We start from the raw sequence: 17,251 nt of genomic DNA, 5'->3' as shown, positions 1-17,251 counted from the left end.
GTGGACAAAGGCCAACAATTCATCATAATGGCCACCTAAATTTATCAGCTTAACATCTTTGCCACCTGTGGCTTTAACCTGAGCACGGTTGGGTAGGATTTCTAGGGTTTAGCCTGATTTTTAAATGCTTCTCTCATTTATTCAAATGATAATGCAGGTACTTAGACCACCTTCTCTGTTTTACTGCAGAGTCCTTTCCTGAGGAGATGGGTATCTTTAAAACAAATTAGTTCCATCAGTGACCAAAGGAAGCCACGATCTTTTGTATTAAGAATCCAGGAATTCAAATTGTTCTCCACTTCCAAAAAATTACCCTTCTAAGGATTTTTAAAATAGCAACACAGGTGATTCTTTGGCTTGTCCAAAGAAAGTAACTAAGCTATTAATCTATAAAGAATTTTTAAAGGATAATCATCAGGAAAGTTGATCAATTATTTGATTTTATCACAGTTACAGAAGTCTTAGAACTGAACTCAGAATACTGCAAGAATTTTCTAATTCTGTGCTAACAACAGACAGTAGTAGTTACTCATTATTACCAGTATGTATCTCTCAGTTTTCACCTGGCTTGACCCTTGAGTAGTTTCTTCCCTGTCAGGGAAGCACCACTGTTGTTGTGTAAAAGGTCAATCAGAAATTCAGTTCAGTTTGACTTCATTTGAGGGGGCTCATGAGGCACTGCTGAACTTCACTGCAGTTAAAAGATTACACAAGCCAGGGATCAGAAAGCAAGAAACTACCTCAAAAAGGCCTGGAAAGAGCTAGGAGTGAGTTAGGGTTTATCAGTAATTTAATTTAAAATACAATTAGTCCTCCTCCAATGCACTCCAAAGGCAATTCCCACATGACACTTGACTGGCCTCTAAAGGCATCCCTAGTCCTTCCTCAACAATGTCCCTTGTTAACATGTAGAAATTGAGTCCTGCTGTCTTACTCAGCACTTTGCTAGAATATATGTACTTACATAAAACTTCCTTTTTAAATAAAAAAAAATTAGGATTTGGTGCAGGAGAAAACTTTTTATAACTATAATAAAAACAATGAATCAGAAGAGATTCAATGACTTCAGAGTTTACATTAATGTTCAGTTTATTCCTTAAAATTACTACTTGTCACAAGTGGATTAATATAATTTCAAAAGCAAAACTATCTCTGGCTTTAGCACAGGTTTTCCTTCCTCATTAGAAAGTACCTACAGTGCTGCACACATCAAGTGCACCAAGCTACATGCTAAAAGGACTAATCCCTGGCACATGCTGCAGCATTTTATTATGGCCACTGTCTGCTCTGGAAGCTTTAGAAGCTTTTTTGACTTTGCTGTTTAAGTTTTGCCAGCCAGAAGCTGCGGTTATTGTGCTATCTGTCCAAAGCAGCAATACTTAAATTTTGTTTGCAGACTGGACACTTGGCATAATCTGTTACCATTTTTATAGCTATAGTTAATGACAAATATAGGGTACCAGTTTTGTAAACTACATTCTGCCAGCACATGTGGGATTTTTTAGGTCCTGCAGTCCAGTGTCTTTTGACACTGTAATCCCATATAAACTGAGAGCAGGTAGAGGTGGTTTGGTCTTTGATATAAAAGAGCAAGGATGACAAGATAAATAAAAAGGAGAAAGTCTGCAGTGTAGGTTGTGCTGTGCTGTAGTTCTGGGCACACCTAAAAGTTCAGCATCTTAACATTTGTCCTGCAGAACAGGACTATCTGTGACCTGTGAGGAAAAGACTCAGCACAAAGCGTTAACACTGTGTTCTCCAAGCTAATGTTGTACATAAAGCAAAGAATGTTGTCTAATTATGTTTCTGTTCTATGTCTGGGGAGAAAATGAGTTCGGGACTAGAATGCAGATACTCTGCTACTGTTCATGTCAGAGTGGGGGTGTAGATTGATCTGGCATCTGCCCCCCCCATGGAAATCTTGCAATTGTAGGACTTTATCCTGCATTCTGCTGGACACATTGTTCCTTCCACTGTGTGCTGAATATTAGTCCCCAAAACTGCATGTTTGCTTTTGCTGGGGTAAAAGCTGCATCAGCCAGCACCAATGCCTTTGCTCATATGTTGGAGTGCTGTCCAGGTAATGTGTGTGGTTGTGGAAGTTTGCCAGAGGGGGCATGTATTCCCCAAAAGCCAGCATGGCTCTGTAATGCGCTGTGTGCTGCCATCTGTTCAGTGCGTGTTTGTGACGCAATCAAACAATCAGTGCAAATTACAGCTCACTTCAGCAGCTTCACAACATCAATCCTGCCTAATACTGTGCATCCCAAGGGTGGCGTGTATCAGTAGTGTCAGACTTTAGCAAGTCACTAATGAGAATCATTCTTCTGGCAAACCCACTGTCAGCTGTTGCACATCAGAAGGTGTATTGTTATGTGGCACTCATCTTGAAGGACGTGAGTCCCAAGTAATTCCACCTGCCAGGAAGCTGTTACATTAAATACCCCACTACCTTAAATGACAACTATACAGATAACTAATAGACAAATCAAACTTATTATTCCTACTACCAAACTCTGAGCATTGGTAAATGTCTGGTGTCACCAAAGGGCTCACTACAGCAACACAGTAGTAATCATCATTACAGCAGCATTGTAAGCAAAGTGCCTCTTGCATTTATAGCATATGCTATTTATTATTGGGGTTGGTTTGCTTTAACAAGAGGAAGCTGACCAAGATAGCACATGTTAAATGGCAACACTTACCTCTATCCAGAACCAAGGAATAAAGTATTTTCCCACAGATTTGTGCTTTAACTGAATGGTGCATCTCAAGCTTTTATCCCTTTCTCCCACATTCAGTCTTGAACAATTTTATGGCATTTCTGTAACTCTACAATACTTTATGGGGCAAAGGAGCATTAGGCACAGCTGATTCCACACAGATGCCCACTTTTTTTAAGTTTGAAAGGAAGCACTTTGCAACAAACAACTAGGCACACACACACCTTACACACCCTACGTGGTATGTCCTTATTTGTATACAAGGAGTCAGTTCTTACTCCATCCTCGTGCTATGCCACCAACAGCCAGCTGCTTAGTGGGCTGGGCACCGTGTTTCCTTGAGTCCTGTGAGCTCGTGTGTCCGAGCCAAGTGCACAGGAGGACTGAGATCCCTGGGCATGCAGAGACATGGCTGTTGTTTGTCCTGTGTACGTGATTTTTCTCACTTGTTTACAGGCTCTCCCTCTCTACCAGATAAGTACCGCCACTCCCGGGAGATGATGATGCTGCTGCCAGCGCACCGGGACCGACCGAGCAGCGCCATGTACCCCGCAGCCATCATGGAAAACGGACAGGTAGCAGCTCTCGTTTCTGTCTGTCACTTCAGCCACCTCAAACTGTGGCTGTAGTTTTGCTGGCTCTGACCACCTTAAAGCTTTCTTTTTTATTTTTGGGAAGCACAGCAATTTAGGATCATTCTCAGAGGTGAAGCAGAACTTTCCCTATTAGTCCACCCCTGGAGGCACTCACTGTGGCAGCTGAGTGATACAAACTGTAGTGACTACTAAAGGGCAGACGCATCCTGTGAAAATGGACTCATTTCCCAACTTTATCCTGTGAGCCCAAGTTGTCACACCATTTTCTTTATTTGTTCAGAACCATTGCCATCCACCCTACAGTCCAGCCTCCAAGTTTATTCTAAATAACTTTATGATTTCAAGAGGTATCAGAAACCACGAGAGGTTGAAATAATATTCTGATACATGGGTTTAAAAAAATCTGTGCCCTAATTTCCCTGGACAAAATGAAAAGTGTGCCTACATGTAAGCATTTAAATCTCACCCTGGCCTGCACTTTTGAAAGGCATCTCCCCATCCTGCCCGCTTATCACATTTGTATTGGAGAGCTGTCTCAAAGCATGCAAAGTCAATGATCAAGCAAAGCCAAAGATAAGCTTCAGAGGGAAAACAATGTATTCTAGCTGCTAAATGAGCACAAGGCCAGGCTAGAGCTAGTCTGAAATAACTCCTCCTGAGAGCAGGAATTGTGGGCCCTCAGCACTGTTACACCCTGGAGATCCACTCACCCTGCACTGCAGTACCTGCCAATCTAGGCACACCTTAAGGTTCCTAGGGAATCTTTAGTTCAAGAACTTCTTTGCTTAAAAAAAAGAAACAGAAAGTCCCTATGTTACCCCAGCTGGTCTGTAACTTTTTTAACTCTTCTCTGCTAACTTTCTTCTGTCTCAGCCTCCAAACTTCCAGCGCGCCTTGATCCAGCAGATGATTGGACCGTGCAAACCTTGCAGTGACCCCAACCTGTCAGTGGCTGAGAAAGGTACTCCTCCTTTCCTCTGCAGCATGCATGCTTGCTAGCTAACAATTACTCCTCTGGTCATGCTACAGCAAGTAACAAACAGGCTTCTACATTTCCTGGCGGAGTGCATTTCTCTCACACTTTTCTAATTAACAGTTTAATTAACTGGGCCTTCTGCCAACCTACCATCATTTCAGAGTCTTCACAGTAGGGTGGGGTGGCACAGACCTCCTTATTTCAGAAAGCTTTCTGAGTTTAGCATTTTGGTATTGAAACAATCCCTGCAGCCTTTGTCAAGCAAACTTGCAAAGCAGCAAATGAAAAGTTATCTAAGAACAGCCCTAGATTGGGACTGTATTTTTGACTTATGAGTTATACTGGTTTTTAATACAAAAGTATTGCTCAAAATACAAACATTCCTTGTAATCTCTCTTTGAGGTATTTATATTTATTTATCGTTAGCAATATGTGCTTTTTAACTTATTCTTTTGAATAAGAACAGGCAGAGTCCTTGCAGGGGGGAAAAAACTAAAGAGGAGAATGAATTTGTGTAGTGTAAGAGAAAAGAAGCAGCTTGTGAAGGAGGTGCCATGAACAAAATAATGGGGTCAAAAATTATCTGAAAGGCAGAATTCTGAAAAAGCAGAAGAGGGCAAAATTCCTGAATCAGAATCTGAGACAAGAAGGCTGTCTAAGCAAGCAGCAGTCATGTATGGCTGGGGAAAATGGTATCCTAAAAGATTTTTAAGGCCAGGAAAGACCACTGCAACTATCTAGTCTGATCTACATTGCACACTCAGATTTTTATCTGTCTTTTTGTTTCAGTAACTGTGCCAGAACTAAACTGTACCTTAAAAAAAAAATTTATTTTAGAATTTCTAATAAGTCAGAATCCCCTACTTCAACATGAGTGGTCCAGATTGAAACCAAAACCAGTTCTGAATAAATGGCAGAATGATGACTTGATGACAATAATGAGTGATGACAAAAGAGTTCAGATGGGAGTGAGGGATCAAGAGCTCCATCTTAGCCATGTAAGTTTGAACCAAACATATGACAGAGATGGTGAGATCTTTGTACTGGACAGGAGAAAGATCTGAAAAAGGAAAGTAGATAAATATTTATTGTCTGTTTAGGAAAAAATACTTGAATTTGTATCTGTGGGTGATATTATGCAGGAGTGTGGTATTCAGTGCCAGGAGATCAAAGACAGAATCCCCAAGAAGCCACAAAAGACACAGGTGATGTTCAGTGGGATGGTGAGGCAGGAATCCCAGCTCTTGTGCCTGGCTGGTGGCACAGTGCAGTCACAGGTGCTGCTGGCAGGCCTGAGCCCTCAGCATTCCATGGAGTTGGGCTGCCATCTGCCCTGGATTTTGTCAGGGCACCCCCTGCTGGCCGTGTCACAAGTCCTGGTTGTAATTCCCAGTGACAGTGGTGACATCAGTCACCCAGAGCAGAATGGTTCAGATGCAGCCTCCCCACTAATGAAACTTGGCCACTGAACAGTCACAGAGAGAGACCTGGGCTAAGTCACAGCACTGGGAGCTCCCTGCTTGGGTTCTTCCCTGAAGCAGTTTGGCTAAAACACTGGTTTTACTGGGCAGCAGCCACTCATCATCTCACCTTCTTCCTGCACTCCTCAATACTCAAAAGGCTGTGAATGAGGGAACACTGAGAAAGCATAAATGGATTTTTCACTGGGGTACCATGTGTTCTTCTTCACATTCTCGTTCTGCATCTCAGTGTTTAAAAAAGCCCCAAACAACAAGCACAGCAATAGTTTTACAGGCCAAGGAAATCAGGTTTTCTCTCCTTTTCATTTGATGATGGGATATGGCAGGAGAGATGAGCAAGGCTGGCACTGCTGTTGCATCTTGTCCCTCTGTTTTAGCTCCTTGACACCGATTGCAGTAGTGCAAATCAGAGCACTCTGGTGTTCGGTTTCTCGGCTGTTTTATGGCCTGGAAAGGCCCAGGGATGGCCTAGGGCAGCCCGCACTTCAAAGGACGAGAAGAGGCTTCAGGTTTTTCCTCAGTCTTCAGTGTTTATTAGTTATTTATCTAAAAGATTTTCTCTCAGCCCGACAGAGATCTGCACAGCAGCCAGCCATGAGCACACTGAGCACCCCCGGGGCGGTCACTTATCTTTATACTCAAAATTACCTATACAATATTTATCAATTTTCCCCAATACCTTTTACCCTTATTGACCAGTACACCTTTAGTAATAACCAATCCCAAAGTGCCAACATCACCACAGAAGATGGAGGCTAAGAAGACGAAGAAGAAGGACAGGACACGCCCCAATTCCTCCATCTTACTTCTTTAGACCCCCCTGTACAGAAATCCTAAACCCTGTGTCTCACACTCTCATTAACTTATCCCTTCACCATTCACCCAGTGAAATCCTCCCATCCTCATACAGGTGTCGTCTCCTGTGTAGGATCAAAGTCCTGCCACCAGACACTTCTGGCAACATTCCAGGACTCCTGAGCCCCCCAAGGGTGATCTCGGCCACTCTGCACCTCCGTCCTGAGGTGCTGAGATCCCACACTCTGGCATGTGTACAGGGAAAATCCATCTGGAGCCACATCCCTTATATAGAGAGGCAGGCCCTGGTTTGAACCTGCTCTCTGTCAGATTCTTCTTCATAAGCCTTTCTCAGGTTCTCAAGCTGAGAGGCTCTCTTAAAAAAAAAAAAAATCATGTACTTTTATATTTTTATGGGGTTTGTTCTGTCTTATGAAGCTGTCACTTTGTGATCTTTTTTACTTTAGGGAATTTTAGGCCTTGGGGAGCCCCTGCTCATGCTAACTCATGAACTAGGGAGGAAAAAAAAAAAAAAAGAAACCTTTCAAAGTCCTTTTAGAAAGAAATGCACCAAGAATGGCTGCAGGCATTTTAATTAAGGAGAAATCATCTTCAGATGTCAAACTCCATGTTTATTTCTCCAGGCTTCCATTTTGCAAACTGAAGATGGAAAAAGCTATTTTTAGCTCAATTTTCTTTGACAGGCTCAATTAATTACTTTTTTTCTTTCTTTGCTAATCTGAAGAAATTGCAGTTGCTTATTTGTTTTTAAACAAACATACAACTGTTGTATGTCTCTTCTCAGAATAAATCAAGTCATGTTTGGAAGGAAGATGCATTTTAATAATGTTCAAGGTTGACAGAATTCTCAAGATCTTGAAAAAGGTTCATGTTCATGTCAAGAAGCAGCTTTTATTTCTATGACAAACCAAGTCCATGAAGTTCATATTCACTCTCTGATAAATGCAGCAAGCATTGCTCTCTCTATACTTCCTGATTCAGAGATTTGATCTCTTCAAGAGACTTTATAATACAAGGAGGCCAAACTGTTGTCTTTAAATATTTTGTCATCAAAGCTCTTGATCAACTCTGTAGCTTAATAAATTGAAGCTTTGAAGTAATTTCTTTTGCAACAGATTGAAACAGATTGAGGTATAATTTCCTTCATGTCCTTTATTCAGTCTTCACTGAGCCTGCAGTGCAGCCACAGGCCATCCTGTGTTTCCAGAGGGTTTTGCCATGTTCCCTTGTCACCACTCCCCACAAACCAGGACAGCTCACACCTGAGATCCAGGTGGGATTCCTTTGGTGAGATTTCATTTTTATCTCCACACTGATTGGCAAAAATCCTCCCAGAGTCCTACTGCTCTTCAGATTTGTTAGAAATGAGCCCAGGGATGGAGGGGAGCTGGGCAGACTAACCCTGCAATCACCTAACTCTCACTTCCTTAACAAAGCATCTCTAAACTTAACACTCTGTAGCCTATCTGTGCTTACAGTCCTGCCATTCACTGAGTCCCTGGACTCTGTCTCTCTGCTACTGAAGAGCACACTGGAAAGCCAGTGCTGGCCCCCCAAACTCCCTGTCCTGTTACCCAAGTTCCATCTGTTTCAATCCTTCAGCTGTGCCAGCAGCACCCAGTAGCTGGAGCCTGGACAGCGGGAGCCGGGAGGCGCTGCCATTCCTGTCTGCCCACGCTGGGAGCGTCCTGGCACCACCAGTGCCTCCCCGAAGCCTGCCCCATGGTAAGGAGTGCCCATGGCCTGCTGCCAGTGCCTGCAGCTCACACACACACAAAGCCAGACCACCTAAAAGCTGACTGGAGCCTTTTCCCTCCACCCCTGTAGAAACAAAAACTCCATAGTCTTTACTGGTCTGCTAGGTTTTCAGGTTTGCTTTTTTTCCAAATCTTCAAGTTCTTGCAGTCCTTAAGCAATGTGGACTTGGGTGTACTGTGGGACTAGAATTAAGTGTGAGAGTGCCAAAGCTTGGTGTGGCTTCTTACCAATGACCAACTTTAGCAATAATTTAGGCTTACAGAATAAAACTTAAAAGGTTCATTGTTTAAGAGCCTGTTGCCTTGCCATGAGATTCTCAATAATGGAGCAGTGAAACATCTCTCTCTGCACTGAATTTCTCCTTAGCAGCCTGTGTGTGACAGATGCACTCCGCAGTATCCATCAGACAGGCAGCCCTAGGCTGGCCTTAGCAGCATTTGGAGCTGTTACCTGGCATTACAGAGCTAAACCCAGTTCTGTGGCTGCAATGAAACAGCACCAGTCTGCATTTCTGACCCTTGTCTCGTTCCAGGCCACTACTCACTGCACTTTGATGCCTTCCACCACCAGCTCAGTGATGCTCCTCCGGCACTGCCCGCACGAACGTTGCGCAAGGTAATGGCAGGAGAGCAGAGGGATGCAGGAGCACAGTGGGCTTCTGAAAGGGATCCTCCCCTTCTCTGCTCCCACCAAACAGCTTAAGAATGCAGAAACACTATTTATAACATGCTAGTAACTTGCACATGAGAAAACCCACTGAAAGTTCTTAACCTATTCCACAGCTGAATGCTACAGAAATAACTCACGGGTTGTAGGTCCTTCCCTTCTCCTTTTTTGCACCATATGCTGTGATTTCAGCACCCTGATCATCACCTCAGCTGCTGTTTCTCTAACAGCTCTGGTGTTGTTGAGTGCACTTGTCTGCCCACAAGTGGTACTTCCATGCATGTAAACCAATAATCCTTGACATTCTGAACATAAATGGAACTGCACCGTTGTTAACAACGCTGTCAAAAGCTGAAATGGGGATCAACACACAAGATGCAGCATTGCCTCCTTTGTCAATTTTAACCTGGTTTTGTTTCTCTCCAAACAGTCTCCTCTTCATCCTATCCCTGCATCTCCCACCAGTCCGCAGTCTGGGCTAGATGGCAGTAACTCCACTTTATCGGGCAGTGCCAGCAGTGGTGTCTCTTCCTTGAGCGAGAGCAATTTTGGACATTCTTCTGAACCACCTCCTCGCACAGACACCATGGATTCCGTGCCCAGCCAGGCCTGGAACACTGACGAAGATCTAGAGACACCCTACCTCCCTGTCAGGTACAGTCTCTCTGAGCCTGATGTCCTGGAGTCGCTCAAATCCCAGCCATGCCGAAGCCACTCTGCTCCAACTGGAGTCATTCCTCAGGACACCATGGACCCTCCTGCTTTACCCCCCAAACCTTACCACTCCCGGCTGCCAAACATGGAGAACGAGGAGGGGATGATGATTGAAGATGATGACAAACACCGCCCGTTGCATCGTAAGGTGTCCCAACCGGTGAGTGCTGGAAAGGAAGAGCAGGCCAGGGTGGCGTGGGAGCATGGCATCAGCGAGCAGTAGGGACAGCTCGTGGCACGCAGCTGGCATTGGCATTCCAGGTCTGGCTACGACAGAGCGAGCGGGACTCGGAGAACAGCAAACCGATTTTCTACTGCCGCAAGGTTGTGTCTGAAGCCCACAAAAGCAATTGGGCCAGCATGGCAGGTTGCTGCTTTCCTTTTTAATTTCTTTTTACGCCTTTCCGTTATGTTTTTTAACTTTCTGTGCAGTGGACAGTTTATTCCTTCTGCAGTTTCTTAACCACATCACACGGCATATGAGCCATAGAGACTTGCAGAAGCTGAAAAATACAATTTTAAGTGGAGGGGAAAACGGGGGGAATGTGGCAAGTTGATTTTGAACCTGCTTTCCTCCCAGTTCTGAGACGCACATGAGTAGAAGCAGTTGCACTAGGGACACATTTCTTTGCTGTACAGAATTGAAAGCTCATTGCTGAAATCAGGGATTCTATGAACTGTCAGGCTGGAAGGTGCATGAGCTGCAGGCAGTGGAAAGATGGCAATTCTAAGAAGAAATTGGCTCTTTTGAGAGCAGGATTGTACATATCTGTGCAGTGATCTCCCTGCATTCGTTCATAGGTGCTGAGGCAATCTAAAGCAGTGCTGATGCACTGATCTCCAAGATATCATTTCCAACAAACTCTGCCTCCTTTGTTTTTTATGTACTGTTTCATTTCTTAAATTTGCTTTCACTGGCTAAGCCAACCTGCTTTCTCATGGGAATCGTGTTATTCATCTGTGCTACAGAATGAGAGGAGGTTGGTGGCTACTGGAGCTACAACCTCATTGTAGGCCTTTCCCATGCCCAGCTTTGGGCAGGCTGTTGACACCAGCATTTCTATTCCAGATTAAAACAAAACCAACCAAATTGAGTTTCTTATGCCACAAGCTGGTTGCTGACCCAGCCAGTAAAGAAAAGTTGGCTTAAATGCATCATATCCAACAATCCTTGCCTCAGGGCTGAACATCATAATTCTCACCAATTTCCATCACCCAGGAGCTGAGATTCATTCCTGTTAACTCAATATCCTCAGTCCCTCCCAGCAACTCACTGCAGCTGGTGTGCAGAAAGAATCTCCCGTCTCTCAGAGCAGACAGAAAACACCAAGACTTGAGCAATGCCTGGTATCAAGTGTACACCCAGAGTCAGGGACCTTAAAGGCAACCTGTAAAGAACAAGTTTTTGTTTCCTCTTTTGCTTCTTTAGAATGTGTAGTAAGAGCTGCTGCTCCTCTCTTCTGGAAGGTTGATTTCTTTTTCCTTTTCTCCTCAGGCAGCAATACACCCTTTCCCCATCCCATATTTTTTATTAATAAGCTCTAGAAAGGACTGAAGAACGTTGTGGGGGAACCAAGCCACACCACACAAACCAGAACTGTGCAGAGCTGAAGACAGTTCAGGTCTATGAACCCAAAACATGCCTTTTAATCAGTGCTTGCACAGTTCAGGAAAAAAATATCAGTGGGTAAAATTGTTCTTTACAAAGAAAAGATCATGGTTCTAAGAAACCTTTTATTCCTGTTTTCATACTTATCAAGAATTTTTCAGTCAAAATTGTATCAAATATTTAATGTTTTTAGACAAACAAGCCACCTTCCTTTCCCTTGCCATACCCACACACATTTTAGCCTGCCTTAGAACCCTTTCAGCTGCAGACTGCAAAGCACACTCGTAGGATGGCAACAGCCCTCCCTCTTTCCTACCACTGAAAAATCTGAAGCACATTCAAGTAAGACCTCCACCATATAAATTAGTGCCAGAAACAGGAACAGCACCCAACTTACATCTTGAATTCTTGCCTAATGACTCAGTTTCTCCTAGTAAAAACAGCATAAAGAAGCAAAAAAGGATTATTATAAATCTTTTACAGGTCACCTTTAGCACTACCTCTAAATACAGTGACTGGGCAGAGTACATGGTTTCTGAACTGGCTAAAGATGGTCTGGCTGTATAAAGTCTGGACTCAGCAGTTGTATGAAGGGGACTTTAAGAGGATTTGTTTGTTTTCTTTCTCAAGCTCTAGCCCATGCAAAACTACTAAGTTATAGATTTGTTTCTTAAATGGCCTATTTGGCTGGAACAAAATCTCTCTTGCTTCCTCTATTTTGTTACTAACACAGGCTGCTTGTAATCATTATATCCTTCACAATTTAAACAATGATAATAAAATCTGGCCCATAGTGGATGTTTCATCTGTAGCAGGAAGGAGAGTTTTCCAATGCTAGGACAGTCCTCAATGTTAACAAACCAAGCTGATCTCTGGTATAGAACAAATGCAGGAAAACAACTGATGTTTTCAGTAAAGGTAAGTCAAGGTAATTCCTTAGAAAAGGGTGAAATGTTTTCATATATGCTATCCTCCAATCCCACTGAGACTCTTCCAGTGAATTTCTTCAAAGAACTAAGTTTTACTTCCATCTCCCTTGCCCCAGTTTCTTTTTTTTTTCCTGGCAGCAAGACTAAAAGTAGTAAATGTAGTGACTTACCGAGCTTCCTTAATGTGAAAAACCAGCAGGTCTTGCAAATAAAACTTTGCAGAACCAAGAATGCAATTACCATGGGACTGAGTCCCAGGCAGCTGGAAAACCTGCCCACCAGATCTCTAATCAGTCTCTGAAAATGCATCATCCTGCTCTGATTAGAGACCTGGTACAACAGCAGTGAGTCCAACTGGGGAGTCTGGCTTCCCTATATATTTGCAAGAGTTTGAAGATCAATCAGGTGATGTGTACAAATACCTAATTTATGGCAGGTCCACATAAAGAATGGTGGAATAAATTGCTGAATTTACCAAATTTAAGCCTCTCTGGAGTTAAATTTCTGTTATTGTTCTGATATCTACCAAGTATTCTGTCTCCCTTTTCAGTGTTTGCCTTAAAGGGAGCAGAAGATAGAAAGACTATTAATTGAGATTTTGTGAATCTTGGAACTAACATTGCCTGGAACTACTATTTCTCTGTAGGGTGAGGTGTCTTTTAGCATAGTACAACTCCAACATCAAGCTCAGTCCTGGAGTAGGTGGAAGCAACAGCAGTTGTTGCACTTGCCCAACAGGATTTGAAGATTCCTTGTATAAAACACAGCAAGAGGATGTTTTGAACAGGACCTTGACTTTCTATACCTAACTCTAATTCAACCTCAGTGTACTTGCCTTCATTGGGTTTTCTTTGCATAAGAAAATAGCATGTGCATTCCTGAGAAAATTGGTGGAATTCTGCTATAAATCTCTCCATCATCAGTGTACCTGCTGGCCCCATTTGAAACAAAATTGAGACGGAGCTACAGTGGTAGAAGAAAAGCAATTCAAACAATTTCTCTGAATCCTACTTTTTTTTCCAATAGTTGGATTGGTTTTATTGCTGTATGCAAGACTCAGATCCTTTTTCGTATTTTCCTCTGTTTGGTTTTTAGCTTATTTACCCTTTTTTAGGTAAGGGATATTGCATATCCCTTCTGTGGAGTATCAGCCAAAACTGGGGAGGCTGGAGAGAGCAAGAGCCTTTGGGAAACAAATTATGTGATATTTAAAATTTCCTCTGGTCATGCTTCTTTGTAAATACCCCCATTTGAATGCTGTGTATTTGTACAGGAAATTGAGCAAAAAATGTATAGATTGTGATGTCTGACTGGTATTCTGCCCTGTAAATGTGTTTTTAACCTCTGGCATTCTGTGCTTATTTAAAAAAAAAAAAGGCAAAAACCTCTAACCACTTCTCTTTTGTGTATTCATGTTTAAAATAAAATGAAAACAGCTATCTTATCTATAATGGAAATCAAATTCAAAAGGAAAAAATTAATTTGTACAAGTGTCCTAAAGGTACTTCATTGTATATATTGTGATAGCATGTTTCCAGAACCAACAAATAAGTGGTGTGAATTTTAGATGTAAATATCTGCCGTTTGTTTTGGGTTCCTTTCCCTTCCCCATTCACTCGACTGCTGTGATGTGGAATTAAAGATTAATACCTGACATTAAAACAGTACAGCTGTATGGTTGTTGTCATGTTATTGCAAAAGTTCCACACCTTCTTAGTGATTCCTCATGGTCATCTCCTTGCAGCACTGACTCCTTCACAGTACAGCCAACAAACTCCAACTCTCTCCTCACCCAGCTAAGCCACTCTTGTGTAGCACTCCTCTTCTTACTGGACACAGCTGTGCCCTGTTCCCAATCTTTGGTGATTAGTGCAGCTGCAGCTCCTCAGGTGTGAGATTACCTTCTGCACTAGCTTTATTTTCTTACATACTATCCCCCCACATGTGGTCATTGCTGTCCTCAGGCTGCTCCAAACCTTCACAAGAGACAAGAGCCCTCACGTCCCACCTTTGTGTGAATGGGCAAAATGGGGGCCAACCCAAAGGACTTTGTGTGTAGTGAGGGAACAGCTTCCATGTTTAAGTGTTATTTAATATCAACCCCTTGAAGCAGCAGCAGGTACAGCCCCCTCCTGGTGTGGTCAGGTAGATGGACATGGCACTTGCAGCAGCCCCAGGTACAGTTTTGGGACAATATTTCAGAGACAAAGCTGTCCCCTAGGACAGCTGTGGAGTGGCTGGGTGCCACTTCCTTATCAGCTGGGGTCAAACCACCACTGTCCCACTGCCCAAAAGATGGCTACTCTTTTATTGCAATAGTATTTAAATACTGATCATTTTAACAGACTAGATGTGAAAGAATGTTCAGACATGTATGAACACAGGATTTGGGAATTGAGGCTCCTAAGCTCTAATTTTCTTCCATTACCACTAAGAAGCAAAGTCATTGTACAGGAGGCAAAATAACTCATTAAATGTCTCGACAAACCAACAAAAAAACTTATGAAACCTGTCTCAAAAGACATTTAGCAGCAAGTCTGACTCTTCAGGTGGCCCCAGGATGTACATGGGCTGCCAAGGCACCCTTTGCACACACCACATACAAATACTGAGAAGAGAAACTGTAACAGGCTCTGAAGTCTGTATCAGTCACAAAATAGAATCATAGAATCATTCCTGTTGGAAAAGACCTCCAAGATCACCAAATCCAACCTTCAACCAAATACCACTCTGCCCTCTAAACCATATTGTGAAGTGCCACTTGGTTTTTGAACACTTGCAGGGATGGTGACTCCACCATTTCCCTGGGCAACCTGTTCCAGGGCTTAACCATCCTTTCAGTGAAGAAATTTTTCCTACTGTCCAACCTGAACCTTCCCTGACACAACTTGAGGCCATTTCCTCTTCTTTTGTCAATTGTTCCCTGGGAGAAAAGGCTGACCCACACCTGGCTACAACATTTCAGGCAGCTGTAGAGAGTGATAAGAGCTCCAGCCTGAACACCCTGGTACCCTCAGCCACTCCTCCTGGGGCTTATGTTCCCAACCCTTCACCCTGTCTACAATCAGACCCTTTGAGACTGTTTCTAAGCCAGCTTATTAAACCTTAGTTAAGTAAGTATTTTTTATTTAGACAAAAATTATTTATTAACCAAGCACAGGTAATAAAAACTTAGTTTTGGCACGACAAAAGATGTGTGAAGCCCTCAGCTTTAAACAAGAGTTTTAAAAATACTCTAGTTTCTGCTAAACCAACAGAACAATTTTTTCACTGCAAGTCCAATACCTTATTTAAGCTGCCACTAGTCAGATTGAAATCTAAATCCCATGTCCAAATACCTCTTCCTATCTAAATAAGAAAACTTCAGCACAGTTTCAAAATATGACTTGTCCAACTCAGTATGGATTTCATTACAAAGCTGATAAGAGGAGAAATTAAACCTCTAGCAATGACTCTAACCTGGCAGATGAAAGATGCAGCCTTCTACACCCTATGCATAAATGTCATCAATATGCCCCCATTTCTGGAAGATTCTTAACAAGCCATGGACACAAACACAGTTCACAAGGCAGAACTCTGAGCTCAGGTGTCTTAAGAGAAGGTTCACACACCACTTCTCTCTTTTAATCCCACATAAATTAACCCAAATTTGGAATAGTAGATCTATTACACTTCATCTTCTTTCCAGCATTCATTCACAGCATTACTGCATTAACTCATCCCAAACTGTTTCCTGTCCCCCTGACAGAACTCTCACTTTGTCCTCGTAGCCCAGCACCCCAGGCTGAGCCCCTCCATCCCTCCCCATGTCTGGAGGAGATTTGTGCTCTCAGAAGGCAGAGCCAGCACAGCCCCAGCCCCACAGCTGCCAGAACAGCCTCTGTCTGCCTGCACCTCCCAAGGACTCCAATCCCCACAGATCCACTGAGCCAAATTCACTCTCCTGCCCACTCAATGGGCTGACCTGCCCAGGCAGACCTTAGGGCACCTTCCAGTGCCTAAAGGGGTTCCAAGAGAGCAGGAGAGGGACTTTGGACCAGGCCCTAGAGTGATGAAGCCATTCCCTCATGCCCTTACACTGACAAAGACCAGGGTGAGATTGCATACCAGGAAGAAACAACAGTGAGGAGCAGCACAAGCTCTCCATCACCCAGGTCTCAGCCAGGACAAATCCCTAATGCTTCAGAGAGACAGGGCTGGAGGGTGTGGAACAAATAGAGCCCCAAAAACCTCACCGTGGATTAAGAACAAGCACAAGGTAAAATGCAAGGAATCTATTCTAGCTGCTGAAACAAACTATAAATAAAAAGAAGGAAAAAATCCAAAAGACAAAAGGAGTCCTTGTTTTCTCCTCAGACCCTTTTGAGGATCCCATATTGAAATACAGAGGCTCATTTCCCAATCCAAAACCAAATAAAATCACTTGTCTTGTGTTCTACAAAAATGTATAAAGTTGCTAGTTCGAAGATGTTTCATAACTGCACTCTTTTGGTAAGTAAACTCTGTCCTTATTATGACCTTCCTAAAGTTTCCTAATTCCAAATTTAAGTTCTATTCTCACCTAATTACAAAGCCACTTCATCTCACAGTTCTTCTGGCCACTCTCCTGATAACCAACAAGGGCACTTCAAGCCACCACTTATCTTCACAGCTAAGTGACTTTAAAGGGCAATGAGCATTATTTTAAAAATGCCAATAATCTTCCTAAAGCATACTGATATTGAGCAATTCTGGAAATCGTTATGGACTGACTTAATAATATTTATATTGATCTTAATAACCACATTTGGAGAGATAAAAAGATCTAGAAATGTGCAAAACCATGTCTCCTAATGAACACATTATGTACTCTCACTGGTAATTAATGTCCTAATAACTGCTCACCTGTTGTGACCTTTCCTGAGTCAGGTGCTTCTCCTCCCCTCGTCAAGCTTATCACTTGCACCTGGCGACCTGCAAGAAAATTCTGATTAGGCACTGCCC

General features: G+C 43.0%; 1 protein-coding gene across 13 annotated transcripts in view; it reads left to right on the top strand.

Moving 5' to 3' along the window:
• The window catches only part of DOCK3 (dedicator of cytokinesis 3), a 186,717-nt gene extending 172,774 nt beyond the window's left edge, over positions 1–13,943 (top strand). For 7 of the 13 annotated variants that reach the window (XM_063164504.1, XM_063164497.1, XM_063164492.1 and 4 more), the window contains 5 exons: positions 3,180–3,298; positions 4,193–4,280; positions 8,195–8,317; positions 8,883–8,965; positions 9,447–13,943. In XM_063164504.1, coding sequence (XP_063020574.1) covers positions 3,180–3,298; positions 4,193–4,280; positions 8,195–8,317; positions 8,883–8,965; positions 9,447–9,953 — 920 coding nt within the window. In that variant the 3' untranslated portion in view covers positions 9,954–13,943. The remainder of the gene's footprint in view (positions 1–3,179; positions 3,299–4,192; positions 4,281–8,194; positions 8,318–8,882; positions 8,966–9,446) is intronic. The other 6 variants (XM_063164495.1, XM_063164500.1, XM_063164493.1 and 3 more) reach the window with 2 other exon arrangements.
• Positions 13,944–17,251: the final 3,308 nt, after the last annotated feature.

This window comes from Melospiza melodia, chromosome 10 (assembly GCF_035770615.1).
Source record: "Melospiza melodia melodia isolate bMelMel2 chromosome 10, bMelMel2.pri, whole genome shotgun sequence".
NCBI lineage: Eukaryota > Metazoa > Chordata > Aves > Passeriformes > Passerellidae > Melospiza > Melospiza melodia.
This window is presented reverse-complemented; position numbering and strand designations above follow the sequence as displayed.